General features: G+C 45.5%; 1 protein-coding gene across 1 annotated transcript in view; it reads right to left on the reverse strand.

Annotated features, from left to right (window-relative positions):
* The window catches only part of UBR5 (ubiquitin protein ligase E3 component n-recognin 5), a 3,965,620-nt gene that overhangs the window by 1,332,337 nt on the left and 2,607,981 nt on the right, over positions 1-25,302 (reverse strand). The window contains exon 32 of the mRNA XM_044065648.1: positions 16,844-16,962. Coding sequence (XP_043921583.1) covers positions 16,844-16,962 — 119 coding nt within the window. The remainder of the gene's footprint in view (positions 1-16,843; positions 16,963-25,302) is intronic.

Genomic DNA, 25,302 nt, shown 5'->3' on the forward strand with positions numbered 1-25,302 from the left:
TGCCTGCAAGTTTCCCTTACTGGGATGTGCAGATAAGCCTCCTTGAGATCCAAAGTTGCCAGCCATGAATCCTTGCCCAGCATTGGTAATAACTATTGAAGGGTGAGCATCCTGAATTTGGGAATCACCAGAAAAGTGTTTAGAATAGACAGATCCAGAAAAGGGCGCCAGGTACCCTCTTTCTTGAGTACCAGAAAAAGTCTTGAATAAAAATCTAGGCTTGCGTGATTTGATTTGCAGGAACTGTCTCTATAGCCCCCATAGTGAGTAGAGAAGAAATTTGAGTTTCTACCTCTGCCCTGAAAGAGTTCTGGGTACCCTTGCAAAACAGGGAAAGTGTGAAAGTAAAACTTGCAACCTTGGCTTATTACATTGAGCACCCATTTGTCATCTGTGATGGCAGACCACACCTCTGTGAACCTGGCTAACCTTTCCCCCAAAAGAAACTCAGGGCCCACAGAGGTAGGTACAAGAAGGCCGGAGTCACTGAGAATGTTTGCTTTGGGAAGCTGGCTTAGAACTCCCCGATTTAGCAGAAGAAGAATGCCACTGTTTAGCCCTTTGAGGGGCAGAAGCCTGCTCTCTGGAAGATCTGAACCCCCTAGGCCTACAGCAACCCTGCTTGCCAGGATCAGGGAAAGACCAATTCTTGGAAAGATAATGCCTACTAAACCGAGGAGGCTGAACCTGAAGGAAATCTCTGACAGCTTGCATAGATTTTGCCTTATCCTCCAAGTTCTTCAGTACCTCCTCAGCCTTATTACCAAAAAGATTGTCCTTGTGCAAAGGAACATCCAGCAATTTAGATTTAACAGTTTCAGAAAGAGGCTGCTCCCTGAGCCAAGCATGCCTTCTAATTACGGAACCAGTAGCTGCTGCTCTGCAGTAAGCCTCCAAAGTGTCAAAACCACAATGAAGTGAATGCTTATTAACTAAAGTGGCAGAATTCAATAAGTCTTGTAATTCTTTGTTCTCCATCATGGAAGGAAAATCTCCAAGTTTAGCCTTAAAAGCCTCTAAAGTATGCTGCTGATACTTAATAATGTGAAAAAGACAATTCACTGATCTAATGGCAACAGTTGCAGAGGTATAGACTTTTTTAACCCATCTGTCCAAGGCCCTAGATTCCTTATCAGAAGGCACAGGGTTTTTTGCAATAGCGGCCTCAACACACTTGGGGCCTTGAGAAATAATTTCTGTATCAGCAGTAGGGTTTTTAAAAAGGAATTGATGAGATTAAGGAACCCTATAATACCTATCCGGTTTTCTGGGGGCAGGAGGAATAGAATTAAGAGTTGAAGAATTTTCCATGAAAACATCATCCACAACCTCCAAACTGGAGGTATAGCCAAAGGCTTATGCTGTGTCAAGTCCAAAAATTCCCTGATTCTTTTCTTAGACTGAGGAAAATCCTGACATTCCCATTTAAAGCACTCTATAAGAGTATTCAAAGTATTCCCAAAGGAAAAATCTTCTGGAGGGGAGGCAGAAGGGATACAGTCCTCAGCATCAGAATCATCAAAGCCAGAAAAAAGCTAAGAATTTCCTTCTTCACCAGCCGACATAGTGGAAATCTCAGAATCTGAAACAGACAAAACATCAGGAGATAATTCCCTAGTCCTCTTTGAAGGGGGGAGGAGAGCCCCTAATCAGGGAAAGATCACCACCAGCATCTTTACTAACTGGGACTGAGGCACAGGAGGGGACGCCGACGCCCGTTTGTGAGCAGGTTTGCGGCTGGAGGGTTTACTAGCAAACCGGAGGGACTCGGGAGGCCTAGCAAAGTACAGTTGTGTACACTTACCATAAATGTACATGTTCAAGTGTATTCACTGTTGCAGTCATTACATCTGGGTAATCTGCTGGCAGGTTGTCCTCAGTCGGCCTGATTAACAAAGCCTTGGGTCCTGCCTCGGTTGCTGTCCCTTATTCCATGACGTCAGGTTGTTAGGGATATAAAAAATGCATCCGATGCCATTACATCAGTTTTTCTTGCCCCAGATGTCAGGTGCCCCCCTAATGGGGAGCAAATAAAAATAAAAATAAAAACACAAAAATATACCTCTAACCAAAAGCAAATATACCAAAAAAGGCTTTTAAGAATAGTAAAAGAAAGTAGAGTTATAACCAGAGAAAAGTAGGGGGCTGGAGGGAGGGTAACCAGGACTGCAACAGTGAATACACTCGAACATCTACATCTATTGTAAGTGTACACAACTGTACTATGTTCTTCGTGTGTCACTGTTGCAGTCATTACATTTGGATAGATTCCCAAAGCTATGGTTGGGAGGAGGAGTTTATACAGCATTAGGACCACCTATAAGGCCCTGCAAGAAAGCAGTGGCAAAGCCAGCTCTGGATTTAGAGAAAATTGGTAAATGATAATGCTTGGTGAAAGTATGTACAGAACTCCAGGTAGCAGCTTCTAGAATATCCCGGGTAGGAACACCTCTGAGAAAGGCTGCAGAAGTAGATGCAGCCCTGGTGGAGTGAGATCTGATCCCCTGGGGGACAGGTTTTCCATAGTGGTTATAGCAGAAATTAATGCAATGGCTTATCCATTTAGAAATGGTTTGCTTTGAAATAGCTTTCCCCTCTGCCCCTGCAGCAAATGCTACCTGCAATTGTTCAGATTTTCTTCGCGATTTTGTCCTGTCCAAGTAGAATCTAAGTTGTCTGTGCACATCCAAGGAATGTAGAATCCATTCCCCTTTGTTCTGTGGATTGGGAAAGAAGGTTGGCAAATGAGTGGACTGATTAAGAGCCACAATGGAAACCACCTTGGGCATGAAGGATGGATTGGTTCTCAGAGATACCATGTCCACATGAAAGATGATGAAAGGCTCCACTGCCATAAGGGCTTGCAATTCAGATATCCTTCTAGCTGAAGTGATTGCCAAAAGGAAGGCTGTTTTCAAGGAAAGAAATTTTAAGTATGCAGTAGCAGCTGGCTCGAAAAGAGGTAGAGCGAGCTTCTCCAAAACAAAGTTAAGGTTCCAGGCAGGGGTAGGAGCTCTCCTGGGTGGTCTCAAGTTCTTTGCCTCTCTGAGATGCTGCTTGAGCAGGGGATGAGAGAAGAGGGGTGGTTCTGTGTTATAGTGAGCTGAAATAGCTGAAGCGTGGATTTTAATAAAGGAAAAAGACAGGCCCTTGTGAAGCATCTCAGTTAAGTATTGCAAAATCTGAGGTAAACTGGGTGCTGCTGTGCTCATCCCTAGAGATTGGTTCCAGGCACAGAATCTTTTCTATTTGTCAGCCTAAGATTTTCTACTACTAGGTCTTCTCGCCTCCAAGATGACATCCATCACAGGTTTGCTGAGGGCTGATAAGGGTGAATTTAAGTGATTAGCCAGGCTGCAAGGTTCAATGTTGGAAGCTGAGGGTGCAGAATTTGGTTCTCCTGCTTAGACAGCAAGGAAGGGGTCTGAGGCAGATGCCATGGAGATATTTGCGACACACTGCGCAGGAGTGGGTACCAGTGTTGGCGTGGCCAGTCTGGGGCAATCAAAATCATTCTTGGTTTGTCCTGTTTGACTTTTAGCAGAACTTTGGAGAGCAGAGGCAGAGGGGGAAAGGCATAGACTGATAGGTTTTTCCAGCCAAAAGGCAGAGCATCCACGTTCCAGGCTTCTTTGTGGGGAGTCCTTCTGCAAAACTTGTCCAACTGGTAGTTCTGGGGGGAGGCAAATAGATCTATGTCTGGGCTCCCCCATTTGCTTGTCAACATTTTGAAAATCCGTGGTTCCAGTTTCCACTCTCGTGGGTCCATGAGATTTCTGTTTAATCCATCTGCCAGTGTATTCAATTTTCCTGGCAGGAATTGAGCTTGTAGGTGCACTTGGTAGCTCAAGGCTGTGTTCCACAATGTCATGGCTAGTTTGTAGAGGGGGTAAGAATGTGTACCCCCCTGCTTGTTTATGTACCACATAACCGTGGTGTTGTCCGTCTTTACCATCAGTTGTCCTGGAAGAATGTAGTCTTTGAAGGCTGTCAGAGCATTCTGTACAGCTAACAATTCTTTTTGATTGATATGTAGGTGCATTTAATTTGGGCACTTCTCTGCCAGGTGAGCCACCCATGCATAGTCTGATGCATCTGTATTTAGGGTTTGGACAGCAGGGGGTAGTGTGAATGGCAGTCCCTTGTTTTGGTGGCAGGCTTCTGCCCACCATAGGAATTCCAGGCGTAGGCAAGGTATGATAGGAATCATTGTTTCCAGGTTGTGACAATGTTGACTCCATAGACTTTTTAAGTACCACTGTAGTTTCCTCATATGCAGTCTTGCATATGGAATTAGAAGAATGCAGGAGGACACGAACCCCAAGGCTTGCAGTATTTATCTTGCAGATAGCAGGGTTTTTGTGGCCACTTGTTTGAAGTAAGTTACCAAATTAATTTGCTTCTCTGGCGTGAGAAAAGCCATCTGGGCAGTTGCATTCAAGCTTGCACCCAGGAATGTAATCTGTTGAGAGGGTACCAGTTGTGATTTCTTTTCGTTTATGGTGTACCCCAGACAAGTTAGAACCCTTTTTACAAACGCCAGATGATTTTGAAGTATGTCCTGGTTTTCTGTCTGAATTAGACAATCGTCCAGGTATGGATATATTTGAATATTTCTTTGCCTGCAAAATGCAATAACTGGAGCCAGGCACTTTGTGAATACCCTGGGTGCAGTAGACAAGCCAAAGGGCAGTGCAGAGAACTGACAATGCAAGTAGCCTGCTTTGAAGCGTAGGTATATTCTGCAAGACTCCCTGACTGGGATGTGCAGGTATGCTTCTTTCAAATCTAGAATTGCCAACCAGGCGTCTTTGCCTAGCATAAGAAGTAAAGTACAGTTGTGTACACTTACCATAAATGTAGATGTTCGAGTGTATTCACTGTTGCAGTCATTACATTTGGGTAATCCTGCTGGCAGGTTGCCCTCAGCCAGCCTGAATTCCAAAGTCTTGGGTCCTGCGTCGGCTGTCGTCACCCCTTCCCTGACGTCAGGTCATCAGGGGTATAAAAGAAGCAGCCAATGCCATTTTCTTTAGTCTTTCTTGCCCCAGATGTCAGGTGCCCCCAAAAAGGGTAGTCAAAATTTATATCTATATATAAAATAACATGCAGTAATATAAACTTTACCTTCATTCACCAGCAAATACACCACATAGGTTGTATAAATCAGAGAAGGAAAGATAGGTTCCATTAGAAGAAATAAGGGGGATGGCAGGTGGGTACCCTGGACTGCAACAGTGAATACACTCGAACATCTACATTTATGGTAAGTGTAAACAATTGTACTATGTTCTTCGTGTTTCACTGTTGCAGTCATTACATGTGGGTAGATTCCCATGCAGGAATTGGTGATCTCCTTGGAGGCCTTAAATTTTTGGCTCCTCTGAGGTACTGTTTTAATAAGGTAGGAGAAAAGATTGGTGGCTCTGCATTGTAATGAGCCAAAAAGGCAGAGGCATGAATTTTAATAGATGAAAAAGATAGGCCTTTGTCCAGCATCTCAGTTAAGTATTGTAAAATCTGAGGAATATTTGGCACAGCTGTATCTGTTCCTTGTGCCTGGTTCCAAGCACAGAATCTCTTCCATTTTCCAGCATAAGATTTTCTAGTACTAGGCATTCTGACTTCCAAAATGACATCCATCACAGCTTTGCTGAGAGGTGTGTTTTGTATGACTACATCATCCACCATGCTGCCAGGTTTAAAGTCCTGAGCTGGCTGTGCAGGAACTGATAGTTTTTCTGGGACAGTAGATGCGGTACTTGAGGTAGGGTCCAAGCTGGGCATTGAGACAAGCTCCTTAATATTGGGTACCAATGCTGGCGGGGCCAGTCTGGTGCAATCAGTGTCATCTTTGGCTTCTCCTGTCTGACCTTTAGGAGTACCTTGGGGAGGAGAGGCAGAGGGGGAAAGGCATACACTGATAGGTTTCTCCAGCTGAAGGATAGGGCATCCACTTTCCATGCTTGTCTGTGATAAATCCTTGTGCAGAATATTTGTAGTTGGTAGTTGTGAGGGGAGGCAAATAGATCTATGTCTGGGCATCCCCATTTCCTTGTTATCATGCTGAAGAACTGTGGATCCAGCTGCCACTCGTGGGGATCCATGAGGTTTCTGCTTAGTTCGTCTGCCAGAGTATTTTTCCTTCCTGGCAAGAATTTTGCCTGCAGATGCACTTGGTTAGTCAATGCTGTGTCCAACAAAGTCATGGCTAGTCTGCAAAGGAGGTAAGAACGTGTGCCCCCCTGCTTGTTTATATACCACATGACCATGGTGTTTGTCTGTCTTTATCAGTAGTTGTCCTGGTTGAAGTAGGTCCTTGAAGGCTGCCAGGGCATTCTGAACAGCTAGCATCTCTTTTTGATTGATATGTAGATGCATTTGGCTTGAGGTCCATGTTCCCTGAATGCATCTTCCTGCCATGTGGGCCCCCCGGGCATAATCTGACGCATCCATTGTTAGTGTCTGCCTGGCTGGGGGTAATGTGAATGGCTGTCCCTTATTTTGGTGACAAGCCTTTGCCCACCATTGAAAAACTCCTGTTGCAGGCAGGGAATGAGAGTAATTATAGTTTCCAGGCTGTGGCAATGTTGAGTCCAAACACTTTTTAGGTACCATTGAAGTTTCCTCATATGCAGTCTTGCATATGGAATTAGTAGGATGCAAGACACCATGAAACCCAAAACCTGCGGAATTTTTTTTGCAGATAACTGGGCCTTTGTTGCTAACAGTTTTAAGTAGGTAGTCAGTTGTCATTGTCTGGCATGAGATAAGCCATCTGGGCAGTTGTATTTAAGCTTGCACCCAGGAATTTTATCTCTTGAAAGGGTACTAGTTTTGATTTCTTTCCGTTGACTGTGTACCCTAGGCATGTTAGAAGTTTTTTTCACAAACGCCAGATGCTGTAGAAGAATGTTCTTGTTCTCAGCTTGAATTAGACAGTAGTCCAAATAAGGATACATTTGTATTCCTCTGTTTGCAGAATGCAATTACTGGGTGCAGCAGATAGGCCAAAGGGCAGTGCAGAGAATTGGTAATGCATTGAGCCATCCTTGAATCTGAGGTATCTTCTGCATATTTGTCTGATTGGGACATGCAGGTATGCCTCTTTTAGGTCTAAAGTTACAAGCCAAGCGTTCTTGCCCAGCATGGGCAGTAGCTGCTGCAAAGGTCAACGTTTTGAATTTTGGTATATCCAGGAATGTATTCAGAATCGATAGGTCCAGTATTGGCCTCCAGGCCTTGTCCTTTCTGGGTACCAAGAACAGTCTTGAGTAAAATCCTTGTCCCCGCTCTTGCTCTGGCACTTGATGAATGGCCCTCATGTCCATGAGGGATGAGACTTGTTTTTGTGCCTCTGCCCATTGACTTTTTGGCAGATCTGGCCAGCCGTTAGTTTTTGGCAGGGTATGGAAATGGAACGTGTAGCCTTGTGACACGATATTTAGAACCCACTTGTCCTGGGTTATAATGTGCCAGTTTTGAAAAAGAAAGTGCTAATTTTCCCCCTAAGGGTGCTGCCAGGAAATAAGTGCTTGGTGCAGGCAGGGGGAAGTCAGTGGGACGGTTTCCTGTAAGGTTGTAATTTGTCTTCTCCACTTTTGGAGGTAGAAGCACCCCATTGCTTTGACCTGTATGAACCATGAGCCTGGGATCTGCCTCTAGGGCATCTGGGTCTACCCCTTTGAGGTCTGTCTGACACTGGAAAGGACCAATTCTTTGTTGGCCAGTGTCTACTAAACCTAGGTGGCTGTACTTGTAAGAAATCTTTGACCGTTTGCACAGATTTAGCCGTGTCCTCCATTTTCTTTAACACCTCTTCTGCCTTAACACCAAACAAAGAATCATGCTGTAAAGCTGCATCTAATAACTTAACTTTAACATGATCAGGCAGATTTTGTTCCTTTAACCAGGCATGCCTTCTAATTACAGAACCAGTAACTACGGCCCTGCAGGAGGCCTCTAAAGAATCATAACCACATTGCAAAGTATGCTTTCCAACTTGCTCAGCTGCATGCAATATATCCTGCATTTCCTTGTTTTCTGCACATTCAGAATTTAACCACATTTTCTGTTTAAGCAATACCATGACATGTTGCTGATATTTGAGCATATGAAAATGACAGTTTACGGCCCTTATAGCCAGGGTAGCAGACGTGTAAACCTTTTTCCCCCCATCTATCCAGTGCCCTAGAATCCCCATCAGAAGGGGGTAGGGATTTTTGCAGCGGAAGCATTAACACCCTTGGGACCCTGAGAAATAGTTTCTGGGTCTGCAGCAGGGTTTTTAAAAAGGAATTTATGTGAGTCAGGAACCCTGTAATATCTGTCAGGCTGAACAGGAGCTGGAGGTAAGGCGTCAGGGGTAAGGCTGGACTCCGAAAACACATCATCTACAATGTCTAACACAGGAGGGATGGCTAGTGGCTTGTGCTGAGGTAGTAACAGGAAATCTCTGCGCCTCTTTTTAGACTCTGAAAAATCTTGGCTCTCCCAGTGGAAATGCCCCCTCATGGTATGTAAGGTTTCCCCAAAAGAATAATCCTCAGGAGGAGAAGCTGAAGGTATGGATTCTTCAGCATTAGAATTCTCATGGGGGGGAAAAGAATATTCCTGATCTGAACAGGAATCAGAAGAAATGGAAACCTGATCTGAAGACTCATAGTCAGTCTCTTGCCTAGGCCTCTTATCAGGAGGGGGATGGGAACCCCTGATCAAGGTAATCAAGTCTTCGGCCATTTTGAGCATCTGTTTTTTGGGCATGGAGGCCTGTCCACGTGGCTCTTGAAGTAGGTTCTTTGCCTTTGAAGGTGCTTTAGTCTTTGCCTTTGAAGTCGGTTTAACGTATAGGTGTTTTGGTCTGAATACACCTTCAGAAGCCGGTGCCTGCTCAGTGGCTCCGGACCCATCTGAAGGATTAGCATCAGAGGCTCCAATACTTTGAGTTTCCAGTGGCATGGCCGACTCCACGTGGGAGTCGGTAGCGGCCTGCGACTCTAAAGTAGCGGTCGTCAGGGGCTGCAAAAGCACCTCACAGAGAACCAGCGAACCGGCGACTGGCTTAAGAGAAGCTTCGTCGTCGGTTTTGGGTCTCGGCTGTCTGTCTTTTTCTTTGTGTTTTTTGTGAACTCCGGTAGTCGGATGGCTTTCAGATGACATTTCTGGATAATTAAATCTGCGTCCAAAGTAGTTTAAAGCATAATCATACCAACGCTTAATAGTGCGTTGGTTAAATCTAGCACAAAATCGACAACCCAGAAAAATTATGATCAGGGCCTAGGCAAGGAATACAGTAAGAATGAAAGTCCTTATGTGGTATTTGCTTCCCATAAGAAATATAATTATAATTATTTTTCTGACATCGGTTCTGGAGCATGAAAAAAGTTTCCCCAATGGGGTACTTAGCTTTATAAGAGACTTCAGATCTGAAATTCGAGAACTCGAAAATCTCAGGAGTCGGCTGACCGGCACTTGCGAACTGCTTCTGCTTCGGGCACCGTGCGGCAAGAAAGACTAAAGAAAATGGCGTTGGCTGCTTCTTTTATACCCCTGACAACCTGACGTCAGGGAAGGGGCGATGACAGCCGATGCAGGACCCAAGACTTTGGAATTCAGGCTGGCTGAGGGCAACCTGCCAGCAGGATTACCCAAATGTAATGACTGCAACAGTGAAACACGAAGAACATCTAGTGAAGGGTCACCGTCTTGAATTTTGGAATGTCCAGAAACGTGTTTAGAGTAGACAGGTCCAGAATTGGACGCCAGGATTTGTCTTTTCTGGGTACCAGAAAAAGCCTGGAAAAGAAACCTTGTCCCTTTTCTTCTGGTACTGGTTGAACAGCCCCCATGTTTAAGAGGGAAAGTACTTGTTTTTGAGCCTCTGCCCACTGATTCGGGGGCAGGTCTGGCCACCTGTTTGGTGTTGGCAACGTGTGGAAATTAAATATGTATCCCTGGGACAATATATTTAAAACCCATTTGTCCTAGGTTACGAGTTCCCAGTTCTTTGCATGAAGAGCAATCTTTCCCCCCAAAGGGGCAGCTAAGTGCTTGGTAATTTTAAAAGGAAGTCATTGAGACTGTTTACCACAGCGGGGGTGTCTTGTTATTTCCAGATTTGGAAGTGGAGGCCCCTATTTCTTAGTTCTGAGAGTCCCCTGGGACTGAAACCTGGTGCTTTTGTTGTGTCTGGGTTTGGCCTGAGAGGATCTGGAATGAGCTGGAAAAGACCAAGTCTTAGTAAACCAGTACCTACTAAATCTTGGGGGTTGCACTTGTAAGAAATACTTAACAGTTTGCATAGATTTAGCTTTATCTTCCATCTTTTTTAGAACTTCTTTAGCCTTATTGCCAAACAGGCGATCCTGATTTAAAGGAGCATCCAACAATTTCGCTTAAACATGATCAGGCAAAGATTGCTCCTTAAGCCAAGCATGCCTTCTAAACACAGAACCAGTAACAGCAGCCCTGCAGGAGGCCTCTAAAGAATCAAAACCACATTACAAAGTATGTTTTCCAACTTGTTCAGCAGAATGCAATAAATCCAGTAAATCTTTATTTTCCACACTGTCAGGAATCATCATTTTCTGTTTAAGCAGTCCAATAATATGCTGTTGATATTTTAACATATGAAATTGGCAGTTTAAAGCCCTGACTGCCAACGTTGCAGAAGTATAAACCTTCTTACCCCATCTATCCAGCTCCCTGGAGTCGGTATCAGAAGGGGTAGGATTTTTAGAAGTAGAAGCCTTAATGCCCCTGGGACCCTGAGAAATGGTTTCTGGAACTGCAACATGATTTTTGAAAAGGAACTTGTGGGACTCAGGAACTCTGTGTTATCTTTCAGGTTTACTAGGAGCCAGAGGCAGGGAATCAGGGGCCATACTGGATTCCGAAAACACATCATCAACAATGTCTAGTACAGGAGGTATAGCCAAAGGCCTATGCTGAGGTAAAAGAAGGAAATCCCCAAGCCTCTTTTGAATCAGAAAGTGGAAATGCTCCCTTAAGGTATGTAAAGTTTCCCCAAAAGAAATATCTTCAGGTGGGGAAGCAGAGGGAATGGAATCCTCTGCATCAGAATCCTTAAGTAGGCATGGACAAATACAGGTCATTAGAAGAATCAGAAAAAACAGAATCCTGATCAGAAGATTCATAATCAAGCTCAGGCCTAAGCCTCTTAGAGGGGGGGGGGGGGGGGGGGTTTGACTACCCCTGATCAGAGTAATTAGATCTTCAAGCCATTTTGATCATTTGTTTTTTAGGCACAGGGGCCCTAAACATGTGGCCTGGGCGTTGGTTTTTTAGACATAGATTGAGATTTAGGCCTTAGTAATGAAGGTGGAGTCAATTTAAGATGCAAGTCTGTAGGCCTGAATACACCCTCAGAAGCTGGTGCCTGCACAGTGGCTCCGGACCCATCCAAGGTAGATACATCCGCGGGTTCCATAGATGAAGCATCTCGCAGCATACCGGACTCCAAATGGGTCTCAGTAGAGACCTGCGAATCAGAAGTAGCGGGTATCAGGGGCTGCGAAAATGCCTCACTGAGTACCAGCGAACTGGCGACTGGCTTAGGAGAAGCGTTGTCGGCAATTTTGGACCTCTGCGGCCTGGCTCTGCCTTTATCTTCGAGTTTTTTCGGAATTCCGGTAGTCGGATGGCTAATCAATGACATTTCTGGATAAATAAACTGAGAACCGAAATATTTAGAGGCAAAAATGTACTGACGACGGAAACTGCGCTGATTAAATAAAGCACAAAACAGACAGCAAAGTATGTCGTGGTCAGGGCCTAGGCAAGGAATACAGTACGAATGTAAATCTTTGTGAGGTATTTGCTTTCCACAAGTAATGCAATTATTACCTTTTACTGACATCGGTATGGAGCAAGAAAAAGTTTCCTCAATGGGGTACTTAGCTTTAAGTTGAAGACTTCGGTTCTGAAACTCGAAAACGAAAATTTCAGGAGTCGGCCGACCAACATTTGCAAACTGCTTCTGCTTCGGGCACCGCACGGCAAGAAAGACTGATGTAATGGCGTCAGACGCATGTTTTATACCCTGACGACCTGACATCATAGAAGAAGGGACAGCAACCGACAGGACTCAAGACTTTGTTAATCAGGTCGACTAAGGCCAACCTGCCAGCAGATTACCCAAATGTAATGACTGCAACAGTGAAACACGAAGAACATCTGCAGAAGTCCGAATTAAGGTAGTTGGTCTGGTTCTGGTCAAATGTTGAAAGGAAGAGGCATCAGAAGTTGGTGCCTGCAAAGCGGCTCCGGACCCATCTGAGGCGGCGACAGGCGGAGGGTCTGAAGACGAAATAGCAGAATGCAGCATGGAGGACTCCGTAAAGGTCTCGGCAGAGGCTTGCGGCTGATAATCTGTGGACTGCAGGGGCTACGAAAGCACCTCAATGACTACCGCTGTGCTGACAACCAATTTCACCGGTGAGTCGTCAGCAGATTTAACCCTAGGCCTGTCGTGGTCCTTGTCTTTGCATTTCCTAGGTATATCAGAAGAAGTCGGGAGGCCAGAAGAGAAACTTAGGCCAGACTCCGAAATGCTTATACAAAATCTTAGCTCTACAGCATATGATACGCGGGTTAAAGGAAGCACAGAGATCGCAGTTAGGGACGTCATGCTCAAGGCCCAAACAAGTTATACAATAGGAATAGAAATCACAGTGCGGAATCTGTTTTCCACAGGCAAGACAGTTATTAACTTTTCTGACATTAGTTAAAGCAAGAAAAGAGGATCCCCAACGGGGTACATATCTGAAGGCGTCTTCAACTTGGTAGTCGGAAAGCAAAACAAAGGTAAACGGCCGACTGGCACTAGTGCGAACTGCATCTGCTTCAGGCTCCGTGGCAAGAAAGACTGGGGAAATGGAGTCGGCTGCCTCCCTTTATATCTGATGTTCTGACATCAGTTTTGCAACCAGTGGCAGCTGACGTCATATACCGAGGACTCTGGTATTTGGGACGACTGAAGGCTAATGGGAGCCGAATAACCCATAAGTGAGGACTGCAACAGTGCAACATGAAGAACATACCCTGGGCCTGCAGAGGCAGGCAGGGGAAGGCTGGAGTCATTGGGAATGCTCGCTTTGGTAAGTTTGCTTAGAACTCCCTGATTTTGAAGAGGAAGCCTGCCAGTGCTTAGCCTTTTGAGGGGTGGAAGTCTGTCCCCTAGAAGACCTGTAACCCCCTAGGCCTAGTGCGACCCTGTTTACTAGGGTCAGGAAAGGCCCAAATCTTAGAAGGGTAATGTCTACTAAAACGAGGAAGCTGAACTTGCAAAAAGTCCTTAACAGTTTGCATAGAACTGGCCTTATCATCCAACTTTTTCAACACCTCTTCTGCTTTGCTAACAAAAAGATTGTCCTTGTGCAAAGGCACATCCAGTAATTTAGATTTGACAGGTTCAGAAAGGGGCTGTTCCCTGAGCCAAGCATGTCTTCTAATAACAGAACCAGTGGCTGCTGCCCTGCAAGAAGCCTCCAAAGTGTCGAAATGTTTAGTGACAAGAGTGGTAGAATTCAATAAATCTTGTATGCCCTTACTCTCCATCAGGGAAGGAACACCAGTAATTTTAGCCTTAATGGCCTCCAAAGTATGCAATTGATACTTAAGCATATGAAAGAGACAATTAACAGACCTAATAGCCAGGGTGGAAGAAGTATAAACCTTTTTTACCTCATCGATCCAAGGCCCTAGATTCACTACAAGAAGGAACAGGATTTTTAGCAACCATGGCTTTAACACCTTTCGGGCCCAGAGAAATAATATCTGGATCAGCAGTAGGATTCCTGAAAAGTAACTGATGAGAATCAGGAACTCTATAATACCACTCAGGCTTACTGGGAGCAGGAGTGACAGAATTAGGAGTCAAACAATTCTCTATGAAAACATCAACAACTTCCAAAACCGGAGGGATAGCCAAAGGCTTATGCTGTGGTAAATCCAAGAATTCTCTAATCCTTTTCTTAGACTGAGGGTAGTCCTGACTTTCCCATTTGAAATGCTCCCTAAGGGTATTCAGAGCATCTCCAAAAGAAAAATCTTCTGGAGGGGAGGCAGAAGGGATGGAGTCTTCTACATCAGAATCCTCAAAACCAGAAAAAAAGCTGAGAGTTTCCCTCTTCATCAGCAGAGATGCTGGAAACCTCAGAGTCTGAGGCAGACAAAACTTCTGGGGACAATTCCCTAGCCCTCTTAGAAGGAGGTGGCTGAGAGCCCCTGATAAGAGTCAAGAGATCACTAGCCATCTTAATCATTTGAGACTGAGGCATTTGACGGGAGGCTGGTGCCTGCTTTGGAGTAGATTTTCGGCTGGAAGGCCTGCTAGAAAGCTGTAGGGACTCAGGAGGCCTAGCCAATGAAGAAGTCTGAACCAAGGTCATCGGTCTGGATCTGGTCTCTGGTCAGAGAAAAGAGGCCTCAGAAGCTGGAGCCTGTTTAGCGGCTCCTGATCCATCAGAGACGGCGACTGGCGGAGGGTCTGAAGACAAAGTGGAAGCCTGCAGTATGGAGGACTCAGAAAAGGTCTCCGCAGATGCCTGCTGCTGAACATCCGCAGACTGCAGGGGCAATGAAAGTGCCTCACCGACTGCCACTGGGCCGACAACCAACTTAACAAGGACGTCGGTTAATTTGACCCTGAGCCTGTCGCGGTCGTTATCCTTGTGCTTTTTAGGAAGATCTGAAGTTGGGAGACCAAAAGATGCCATACCGACGAACTTAGGCCAAACTCCAAAATGCTTGAATAAGATCCTAGCTCTACGGCGAATGGTATGCGGGTTGAAAGAAGCACAGAGAACACAATTAGGGACGTTGTGCTCAAGGCCCAAACAAGTGATACAATAGGAGTGAAAATCATGGTGCGGAATCTATTTTCCACAGGCAAGACAGTTATTAACTTTCTCTGACATTCTTTAAAGCGAAAAAAGAGGGTATCCAATGGGGTACTTATCTGAGGATGTCTTCAACTAAGCAGTCGAAATACAAAAAGAAGGTAATCGGCCGACCGACACTCATGTAAAAAGCTTCTGCTTCGGGCTCTGCAGCAAGAAAGGAGGAGGAAATGGCATCGGCTGCCTTCCTTTGTACCGGTGGTCCTGATGTCACGCTTAAACTGAAGGCAGCCGACATCATATACCAAGGACTTTGGTATTTTGGCCGACTGTGGGCTATGGAGAGCCAGATAACCCATTTTGTAAGGACTGCAACAGTGAAACACGATGAACATCAGTGATCCTACGGTTAGTTCCTTGCATAAAAGTACTATGTTGTTCATAGGGACTTCTACTACAGTAATGACCTTTGGTAAGTTGCAGTGTATAGCAGTGTCATCTCACATCAAGATGTTTGACTGGTTCTCGGCTGGGGTATGTACTGTGTGGGGTCTGCACATCTTCCCCATGTTAACATGGGTTTTCCTGGGTGCTTCAGTTTCGTCCCACATAATAAAGATTTGTGATAGGTAAACCTACGATGTCTAAATTGTCAGTAAGTGTGTGTGGGAATCTACTTCCCTCTCCTTCTCTTGCCTAGTAAATTCCACGGATGGTAGTAGCCACTCAGACAGTCCCCATAGGATTTTGATATGAACTGTAAGCATGAATGAAAAGCATTCCCAAAGTTAATGCACCTAGCAGACAGGTCTATTTACCTGAGGCAGGATGCCAGAAGCTCACCGTAACAGAAATGGTAAAACTGGACCCACATCTGTATAGGATAATCCAGGCTATAACATCTGCAGAAAGGGTGAGCAGAAGACCAACTGCCTCCATGGCAGTCCGTGTATCTACATCCCTCTAATAAGGGCAGTGGTAGCAGATGTAGCACTTGGATGAGTGAAGTCAGACTTGCCTTTGCGAGGTCTTTACACTGGCAACAAAGCAGAAGCTAATGCAATCAGCCAACCATTTAAAACTAGCACTTTTCCTCAAGTCTCTGGTTCTATGCAGGTAATATCAAAGTTTCATGTGAACATTCCATGAGCACGACTCCCCACTCCACTCTGAAGATTAAGGACAAGAAGGAAGGTTCAGTGCTGGTTCTTGAACCATTTTAGGAATAAAGGAAGGGATATGTGCATAAGCTGGCTCTGTCCCTATGGAAACAAAAAGTCTTTCTACACTTAAAGACTTAGAATTCGGAAATTATTCTGTCTCGCATAACTATTAAGGCGGTTTTACACTACAAAAATGTTGGAAGGGTAGTGGAGCTGCTCCTCTTCTAGGAAGCCTTAAATGAACAGACACTTAAAAAAATTGCTTTATCAGATACATAGTAGCATGGCTGTACTGTTACTATGTTTAAGTAATACTGTACTGTTGCTAATTACTGACAATACCTAAAACAATACTGCACTGTTGTCAGTACTACTTCAGGTAGATCTGCACTGCTGCCTACTGCTGACTGTTAATACTAGACTCATTCAACCAACTTAACTAATTGTCTCAGTTAAGCAATGGCACTTTTTGATCATGCTACAGCATTTAAAGCAACCATTCTAGAGTACTGCACTAGACACTATTAGATTACACTGTGTGATATACCTTTACTGCTTGTGCTGATTGTTCTGCTGTTATAACTACACTAATTATTTCCTCTACACTTGCTGCATTTGGAGCTACTCAGATATCTGAAATTACTACTCTAGACTTACTGCACCTGGAGCAGTTGAGCTTGGCCAGCCTTTGCACACTGCATATTGATCTACTACTTCAGCTACTGGTTTCACCTGATGACACAAGGAAAAATTCATGCCATCAGCCATATATCATATTTTACATAAAAAGCAATGTCAGTGTAGAGTATTGTAGAGTACCTTCAGTACTTGGTGCTTTGCGATTCCTATCCTCTCGAATTCTTGGTGGGCGATACTGGCAATGTTCAACAGTCTGCCTTGCAACAGTCTGAACTAAGAACAGAAGAAGGTGTTCACCCCTAAGAATGAAAAAAAAAAAAAAAAACACTAGGTATGTGAATCATGTTGTCAAATAAATTATGTTTAGTAACTACTGCCTTGTGTGTGCTACAAATTTGAATATCCAGCTAAGGACATTACCATCCAAGAGCAAGCAAATATAAAATACAGTGGATTACAAAAATAAGTTGTCTACTTACCATAACGTGCCATCTGAGTTGTTGCTTTTCATTTGTCTTCAACCTGAAGGACTCTAATCCGGCCATGTACTCCAGCATCGGATCCAAAGTCCAAGCTCTTCCCCTACCAATACTTCCCTGCTCTCCCTCCTCCCCTCAGATTGAGCTTGTTACAGAACAGCACCAACCCTATATAACCTGGCACAACCCTCCAAAGGCCCACATACTCAGAGCCAGCCAGGACAAAAGGGCCAATGTCTCTTCAGTCCAGTCTATTACAGAGCCCTAAAAAGGCTGGGGGATAGAGGTAGGGATGGCTGAAGACAAATGAAAAGGAACAACTCAGATGGAACATTATGGTAAGTACATAACTTATTTATCTGAAGTTGTTCTTTTCAATTTGATCTTCAACCTGAGGGACACACTCCCTAGCTACAAAAAAAAAAAAAAAAAAAAAAAAAAAAAAACCTGGGAGATCCTCATGGAAAGATATTCCTAAGCACAGCAGAGCCAAAAGATACTCTGCTCCTGGACAGAAGATCCAATTTATAAGGAGAAATAAAGGTATGCGACGAGGACCAGGTAGCGGCAGAACAGATATCAAGAGGAACCCTGGACCAAAAAGCCGCAGAAGTAGAGAGAGATCTGGTGGAATACGCCTGCACAAGTCCCAGTGGAGAGAAACCTTTAGCTCGATAGGCCAAAGAAATACATACTGAAATCCAGCGAGCAATGATAACCCTAGAAACAGGATTTCCCAAATAAAGCTTAGAAAATGAGCCAAAAAGCTGAACAGATTTATGCAAGCTTTTGGTTCTATGGAGAAAGAAATGCAACTGCCGGTGCACATCTAATTAAGTGCAATTTGTCCTCCCCTCTATTTTGGGAATTTGGGAAGAAAATTGGCAAATTCGATGCCACCTTCGGCAAGATAGATAGATTGGTCCACAGGGACAAACTGTCTTTATGAAAAACTAGATAAGGGGGCTTAATAGATAAAGACTGAAGCTCAGAAACCCTTTCGGCCGAGGTAATTGCCACCAAAAAGACATCTTCCACAATTAAAATCTGCAAATCAACAGAGGTAGCTAGTTCAAACGGGGCAGAAACCAAATCCTACAAAATGAAGGTCAGGTACCAAGGAGGCGTGGGGTCCTTAACTGTAGGCTTAAGAAGATGGGCACCTTTCAGACAGTCTTACAGAGTTTAGATGAAGCTAAGGAGGCCGAATTTTCCCCCAAATTTAAATTGGAAATCTCTGCCAATTGGAACTTAAATGTAGAGAAGCTAGCCCCATTATTAAAAATGTAAGCTAAAAATTCCAAAATGACAGAGGCTGACGCCATAGAGGTATCCAGGTGATGCTGAGAAGCCCAGATCAAAAAACGCTTCCATTTGCTAGAGTAGATCTTCCTGGTAGAAGTCTTATGAGGCAGAATCAGGATCTTTTTGACAGGAGAAGAAAGCCCAGGAGTCCTGGCTATCATGGAAATTGAAGCAGCCAAGTTGTGAGCTTCAGGCTAAATCCAGATGAGGGACCTCTGATGGGTGCGTGATCAGATCCAGAATCGGACCTAGAGTCCAGGGAGGAGAAACTATATGAGACCACAGAGTGGGGAACCAAACTTGACGAGGCCAGAAAGGGGCAATAGGGATAATAGCTCCCCAGCCGATGAGCTTTCTGAATAAACTTGTGAATTGGAGGAAGCAGAGGATATGCATATAGTAGACCGGAGGGCCAAGCATGGACTGCAGCATCTCTGGGGGACTGCCCCAAAGGGGGGAACAGAGTGAAATACTCACTGCAATTTGCAGTGGAAGAGAGGCAAAAAGATCGCAGCAAGGCCTACCCCACTTCAGAAAGATCTTGTCCAGTAATGACGGATTCAGCTGAGTCTGTCCGCTTGGATGATGGATGTCCCCATAATGTGCGTTGGTACCAGAAAATGGCCGGTAGAAATCACCCACGCCCACAATCTCATGGCCTTACGGCAAAGAGGATAAGATCTGGTTCCCTGCTGTTTGCTGATGTACCAGACTACGTTCTTATTGACCGCCTGCATGGCAACAGTCCCAGGAGGAAGAAAGGCATGGAAGGAATGCAATACCAGAAGCATTGCCCTCATCTCCAAGACACTGATATGCAGACCATGTGCCTTGGACCATCCTTCTCATGCAATGCCCCCCCTCACCAGAGGAGGGAGGCATCTGTGGTCACTGTGACTGCGCGGGAGGGAAGAACAAATGGGTGACCCAGAAGGAGGTCTTGGGGTCACCAAAGAAGGGAGTCCCTGAAAACACGAGACAGTCTAAGAGGATGTGAAAAGGGAAGGTTTAAGCAAAGGACCACTGAACTGCTAAGATTCACTGCAGGACCCTCATATGGAGGTGTGCGATTGGAATAAGAGCGATCATGGCTGCAATGGACCCCAATGCCCGAAGAATGAAGCCCGCTGGGGGAAACTGGGCTTGAAGAATGTACTGTGCATGATGATGAAGTGATAAGTCTGTCTGGAGGCAGGAACACCTTACCCTGTTGTACGGTCTATCTGAGCACCTATGAAATCCAAAACCTCACCCAGTGCTAGTTGAGACTTGCAGAGATTTATTATAACACCCAGGGACAAGGCTATATGGAGAAGATGATCCCTGGCCTGAGTCAGTTGATGCCTGGAGGGACTGGAGAGGAGCTAATCATCCAGGTAGGGAAAGACCTGAAAACCCTGCAGACGCAGGTAAGCCACCACTACCGTCTTCACTTTGGTAAAGATTTGGGGGGGGGGGGGGCAGTGGCAAGTCCAAAGGGAAGCACTCTGAACTGAAAATGAATGGCTCCCAGGAGCTTCTGTCCATCTTGATACAGTACGCATCTTGAAGGTCCACAGAGCACATCCAGTCGTTCATCTGGAGAAAAGAGCAGAATGGACTGAAAGGTGACAATCCAAAACTTCGTCTTGGCAATGGGCAAGTTCAGGGTCGAAAGATCCAGCAGCCTGGCGATTTCTACGACTGCCTCCTCCCAATGACCGGGTAGAAAATCGGCGAAGTGTTTTGGCAGAGAGGGAGGATGATGAAAGGAGATACAGTAACCTCTTGATATGATCTACAGCACCCAAAGGTCATTTGTAATGGACCCCCAGGCTGTTGGGAGTAGCAAAAGACACCCTCAGACTGCCTCCAGAGATGAGCAACTAGGCAAGCCCACAGGAATGCTGGAAGGGTTTGTTCAAGAATGAATCTCAAGAACCCTGGTTCACTGGACCCTCTCTGCCATGAGTGAGGTGTATGTCATATCCTTCGCTGCCCCTGGAGGACGATGAATACTGAGGGTCCTGCACAGAACAGAGACTTCCGAAATCACAGTCTGATTCCTTGAAAAGGATCTTTGTGGAGTAGAGAAGTGGATCCCCACAGCAAACAAGGTCTTCCCATCCTTCTCACTCTGGGTTAACGTGTCACAAAAGGTTTTTCCAAACAAAGTGGAACCATTGTAGGAAGCGTTAATGAAAGACTCTTTGAAGGACTCGAAAAAAGTACAAAGCTAGAATCAGGGGTGCCGCCGAATAGCCACATATGTCCCTAAAGCCCTAGAGGAATGCTCGGTACCAGGGGAGAGAAGCCTAATGGAAGTGTAAGAAATAGCAGAGAGAGTGGTCATGCAAGAGGAGACGACCTTCTCCTCTGCCGACATGGACCCTGAGGCAGACTCAGCGACCTCCTTGATCAGGTCCCTCTGCAATCTGATTACATGTGCCAAATAATTCTGCGCACATAAGGCAAATATGGCTGAAGCGTAGTTCACTTCCCAAAATGATCCATCGCCCTAGACTCCCTGTCTGGAATGTGGACTGAAGAGCTCTCCTGAGGCAGCTCCTCCTTAGTGGCTGCCGTAACCACCATGGCATCCACTGGGAACTCTTTGGACCAATGAGGGTTGTCTGATGGGGCCTTGAGCACCTTGTCCAGGCGCCTGGAAATGGGCTCAACTATGTCTGGTTCTTTCCATACCCTACTGGACATCAGATCCATTAAGGGATCAGCAGGGGGGACACCCAGGAGGTAGAAAGTCTTGTACCAAACGTCTCAAGAAATACCAACTCATACGATCATAGGAGATTACTAGGCTATTGGCCCCGAGGCTCTTATAAGCCTAGCTAACAGTTTGGCCCACATTTAGACAAGTCAGCACACTGAGCCCCTGTCCAGTAGGGCTACAGGTGGAATCCCAGGAGTGTATTTTCTGTTTCCCATCCAGTTATCCAGGCTGCACTTAAAAAGGGATAATGAGGTACTCTGCTTGACGTGGAGAGGGAGTCTATTCTACAAATGGGACAGTCTTTGGGATACAAATCTGTCCTGCTAACAAATCCTATTGGTATCAAAGACCAGGTTGAAGTCGTGCATACGGGTTGCTCGAGTGAAGCTTGACTTGCGGATATGCAGCAGTCCCATCAAGGCAGGGTCTGAGATTGCTTTGTATGCCAGACAGAGGTTACCTCTGAGGAGTCTATATGAAACTGAGTAGAGGGACAGGGCTTTTAGCCTCATCTGTGTAGGGCAGGTGTTTGAGGCCCTGAATTCTCCTGGTAAGGAACCTCTGTGGTCCCTCCAGCTGCTGCATGTGCTTTGTGAAGTACATGCCAAAGGGGGCGTTTTACTCCATAGGTTCATACTAGGCTATCTGCCCTGGGGCAATTATAAGCCTAGCCCAATTCTGTATGGCTTACGCCACCCCTTGATTTGAGTATACTGTGCCCTTTTTAAGGTTTAGTTTACTGTGCCTCGGTCTAATAGTGACACGGGAGTAATCCCTGGGACAAACCTACGATCCCCCATCCACCTATCGAGATTTTTCTTGAAGAGATTCAGTGAGGTGCTCTGCCTCACATGAACTGGAATTCTATTCCAGAGCGAAGGGAGCCTCTGGGTTATAAACCTGTCCCTCCAGCAAGTTCTATTTATTTCTGTGCTGAGGTTCAAGTCCCTCGAGCGTGTGGCTCTAAGGGATTTAGATTTACTGAGGTGGAGCATGTCCATTAATTCTGGATTTGACATAGCTTTGTATGTCAGGCATAGATCGCCTTGAAGTAGGCGGCATGCAACGGAGTAGAGCTGGAGTTTTTTTAACCGAGCAGCATATGGCATCTGTTTGAGACCCTTGATCCTCTTGGTGAGATACTTTTGGGGTCTTTCTAATTGCTGCAGGTGTCGGGTAAGGTACATCCCAAAAGGGGCATTGTATTCTATGATAGGCCTGATGAGGGATGAATAAAGGGGCACGATTACCTCTCTTGATCTAGATGTGAAACCCTTCGTGATGAGGTGGGCTATGTAGAAGGTCTTTCTAACCACTTTGGCAATGTGGTTTTCAAAGGAGAGATTGCTATCAACTTGGGTCCCCAGGTCCCTAATAACTTTCTCTGTACTTAATGGGTTTCCGCCTATGTGGTAATTTGTGGGCACATTGTTTTTGCCAAAGGGTATGACTATACATTTTTTGGCATTTAGCTTTAAACCATGGCGCTGGCACCAGTTATCTGTCTCTGTGAGACCTTTTTGAAGGATGTTTGTGTCAGCTGGAGAGTTGATTATGGCGCCCAGTTTGCAGTCGTCTGCAAACTTGGCGAGCCATAGTCCTCCCACGTTTGCTGTACCTTGGAAAAGTATATACCGAACAAGAGTGGTCCCAGGACAGAACCCTGTGGGACGCCACTTGTGACCGGTTTCGAGTCTGACATGGCTCCAGCAACTGTCACTCTGTGGGTTCTGTCTTTGAGCCAGTTTGCGACCCATTTTGTGACATAGGGGTTTATATTTAAGCTGGATAGCTTATCTATGATGCCCGAGTGGGGTATTGTGTCAAATGCCTTCGCAAGGTCCAGATAGGCTGTGTGAACTACCTTCCCTTCATCTTTGGCTTTGGTGACTTTCGAAGAAGTCAACCAGGTTCAAAAGGCAGGATCTGCCCTTGACAAAGCCGAACTGGGTAGGATCTAGTGTCTGTAGGTCCCCAATGTCTTTGTTTATGAGCTCCATGATGATCCTCTCCATAGCCTTGCAGACTAAGTTAGTCAGGCTTATGGGGCGATAGTTTCCAGGGTCCGTAGAGGCTCCACCTTTGTAGAGTGGGACCACTGTTGCTGTACGCCATTCTGTGGCCACATATCCTGTAGTGAGGCTGAGATTGTATAGCTGTTTTATTTCAGGGATTAGTTCCTCTTGGAGTTCATGTAGGACGCAACCTGGGACGCCATCTGGTCCCATGGAAGCAGTGATTTTTGCTTTGGAGAGGGCAGCCTTCACCTGAGCATCAGAGATGTTTGGGAGGCAGCCCTCTGCCGGGATAGATACTTGCTCTTTTGGGGGGAGGGGGTGGAGAAGTTTGCACTGAACCTGTCTGCCAGGATATTGGCGATGTCTGTGGGTTCAGTGTATTTTTTGTCGTTTAGAATCAACTCAGAACAAGTCTGGGAGTTGCATCCCAGGTTTCTAACATAACTGAAAAAAGCCTTATGATTGTCTTTGGTGTCCTGTGCAATTTTTCTCTCGAAGCTGGCCTTGGAGGATTTTATGAGGGATTGTAATTTTTTGCTACTACTGATCAGAGATGCCTTCCCTATTAGGGATTTTGCTCCATCATGTAGTAGCTTCCTCCTTCTGTTGTACAGTTTATTTATGGCAGGGGTCCACCAGACTGGACGCCTGCCTTTGGATGACTGGGTCTTGGTTTTGTTTGGGATAGCATGATCCATGCATTCCTGGAGATGTCCGTAGAATGCGTTTATATAGGATTCTGCAGTTTGGGCCGTAGTTTCCACTGGCCCTGGGGCCTTGAAGGATTCCACTTCGGTTTTGAGAAGTGAGAAGTTCGCTTTTGAGAAGTTTTTCACTGTGGTTTTCTGGGCTGGGGTGGGGTCGGGATGTGGACATCCAGTGAAATTAATTTATGGTCTGATCTTACCAATGAGGGATATACTTCTGGTGTGGAGCACAGAGTCCCCATGTTGGTAATGATCAGGTCTAGTATGTTGTCCCCTCTTGTGGGAGTGGTGACTAGTTGTTCCATAGCATTTGAGTTTATAATTTCCAGGAACCTTTGGGCAAAGGTGCTGGGGCTTGAGTAGTGCTCCCAGTCAATGTTTGAGTAGTTGAAGTCGCCCAATATAATGGTGTTCAGAGAGATCTTCATGTTCTCCAATGTTTTCAGGAAAGCAGAGTGGGATTCCTGACTGAGTGGGTGGTCTGTAGGATGCTATAAACTGAAAAGCAGTCTTGCCCACTTTTAGTTGCACATGGATGGTCTCCGATACTTTGTGCAATGCCACTAACCTGGAGGTGTGGATATCCTTGATGAATATGGAAACTCCCCCTCCTTTTGTGGTTCGGTCTGGGTTTTGGGGCCGAAAAGCATGATATGAGGTATAGCCTGGTAGTACTGGGGTGCTCTCTGGAGCCTTGAACCAGGTTTCTGTCACTGCACAGATATCAATGTTCTCCATACTGAGGAGAGCTTTGAGTGCGTGCATCTTGAGGTTAAGACTTCTGGCGTTTAGCAGCATTACCCTTAGTTTCTTGTTCCTTGTGCTGTCTATGGCCTTATAAGGTAAGACTACAAGGACTTGTTAGGGCTGGGCTTGAGGGCAGATCATCCACTGTGTTGGAGAAGCATCTCCATGATGTCCCCCCAAAGGATTAATGTTGTATTATAAAGGAAGTGGGAATGAGGCTTTATGTTTATCTGATGAAGTACTTTATCCTAAGAGACGAAAATGCATAGGTTTTGGAGCGTTCATTTTGAAAAAAGGAGTTTTCAGGACCTTTTTCCCCCTTTTATTTGTGCCTAGATATTTTTTTGATGTTGGCTGTGGTTGGGCAAATTCCTCGTATTTTGAATGTCTCTAAAGGAGACATCCTCTGGGGGTGATCAGGAAGAGCCCTCCCCTTCCTCCAAAAGTCTGTATAGTCAGCGAGAGACTCCAGAGGGAAGCCTATGTGCCTTCCCTTGCACGTACGCTTCCAAGGGGGCTCCCTGGGTGGGAAAACTCTGGGAAGGATTTGGAAAATTCTGGGACTTCCTGGATCAGAACCTTGTGCAGCAAACTGGCAACAGACTGTCCCTAATGGGGCAGGATGCAAGAATCTGGCCCAGAAGAGGGGGAGCCAGGGCAAAGTACGAGAGTT

This window comes from Protopterus annectens, chromosome 3.part0 (assembly GCF_019279795.1).
Source record: "Protopterus annectens isolate FY-2018-M chromosome 3.part0, PAN1.0, whole genome shotgun sequence".
NCBI lineage: Eukaryota > Metazoa > Chordata > Ceratodontiformes > Protopteridae > Protopterus > Protopterus annectens.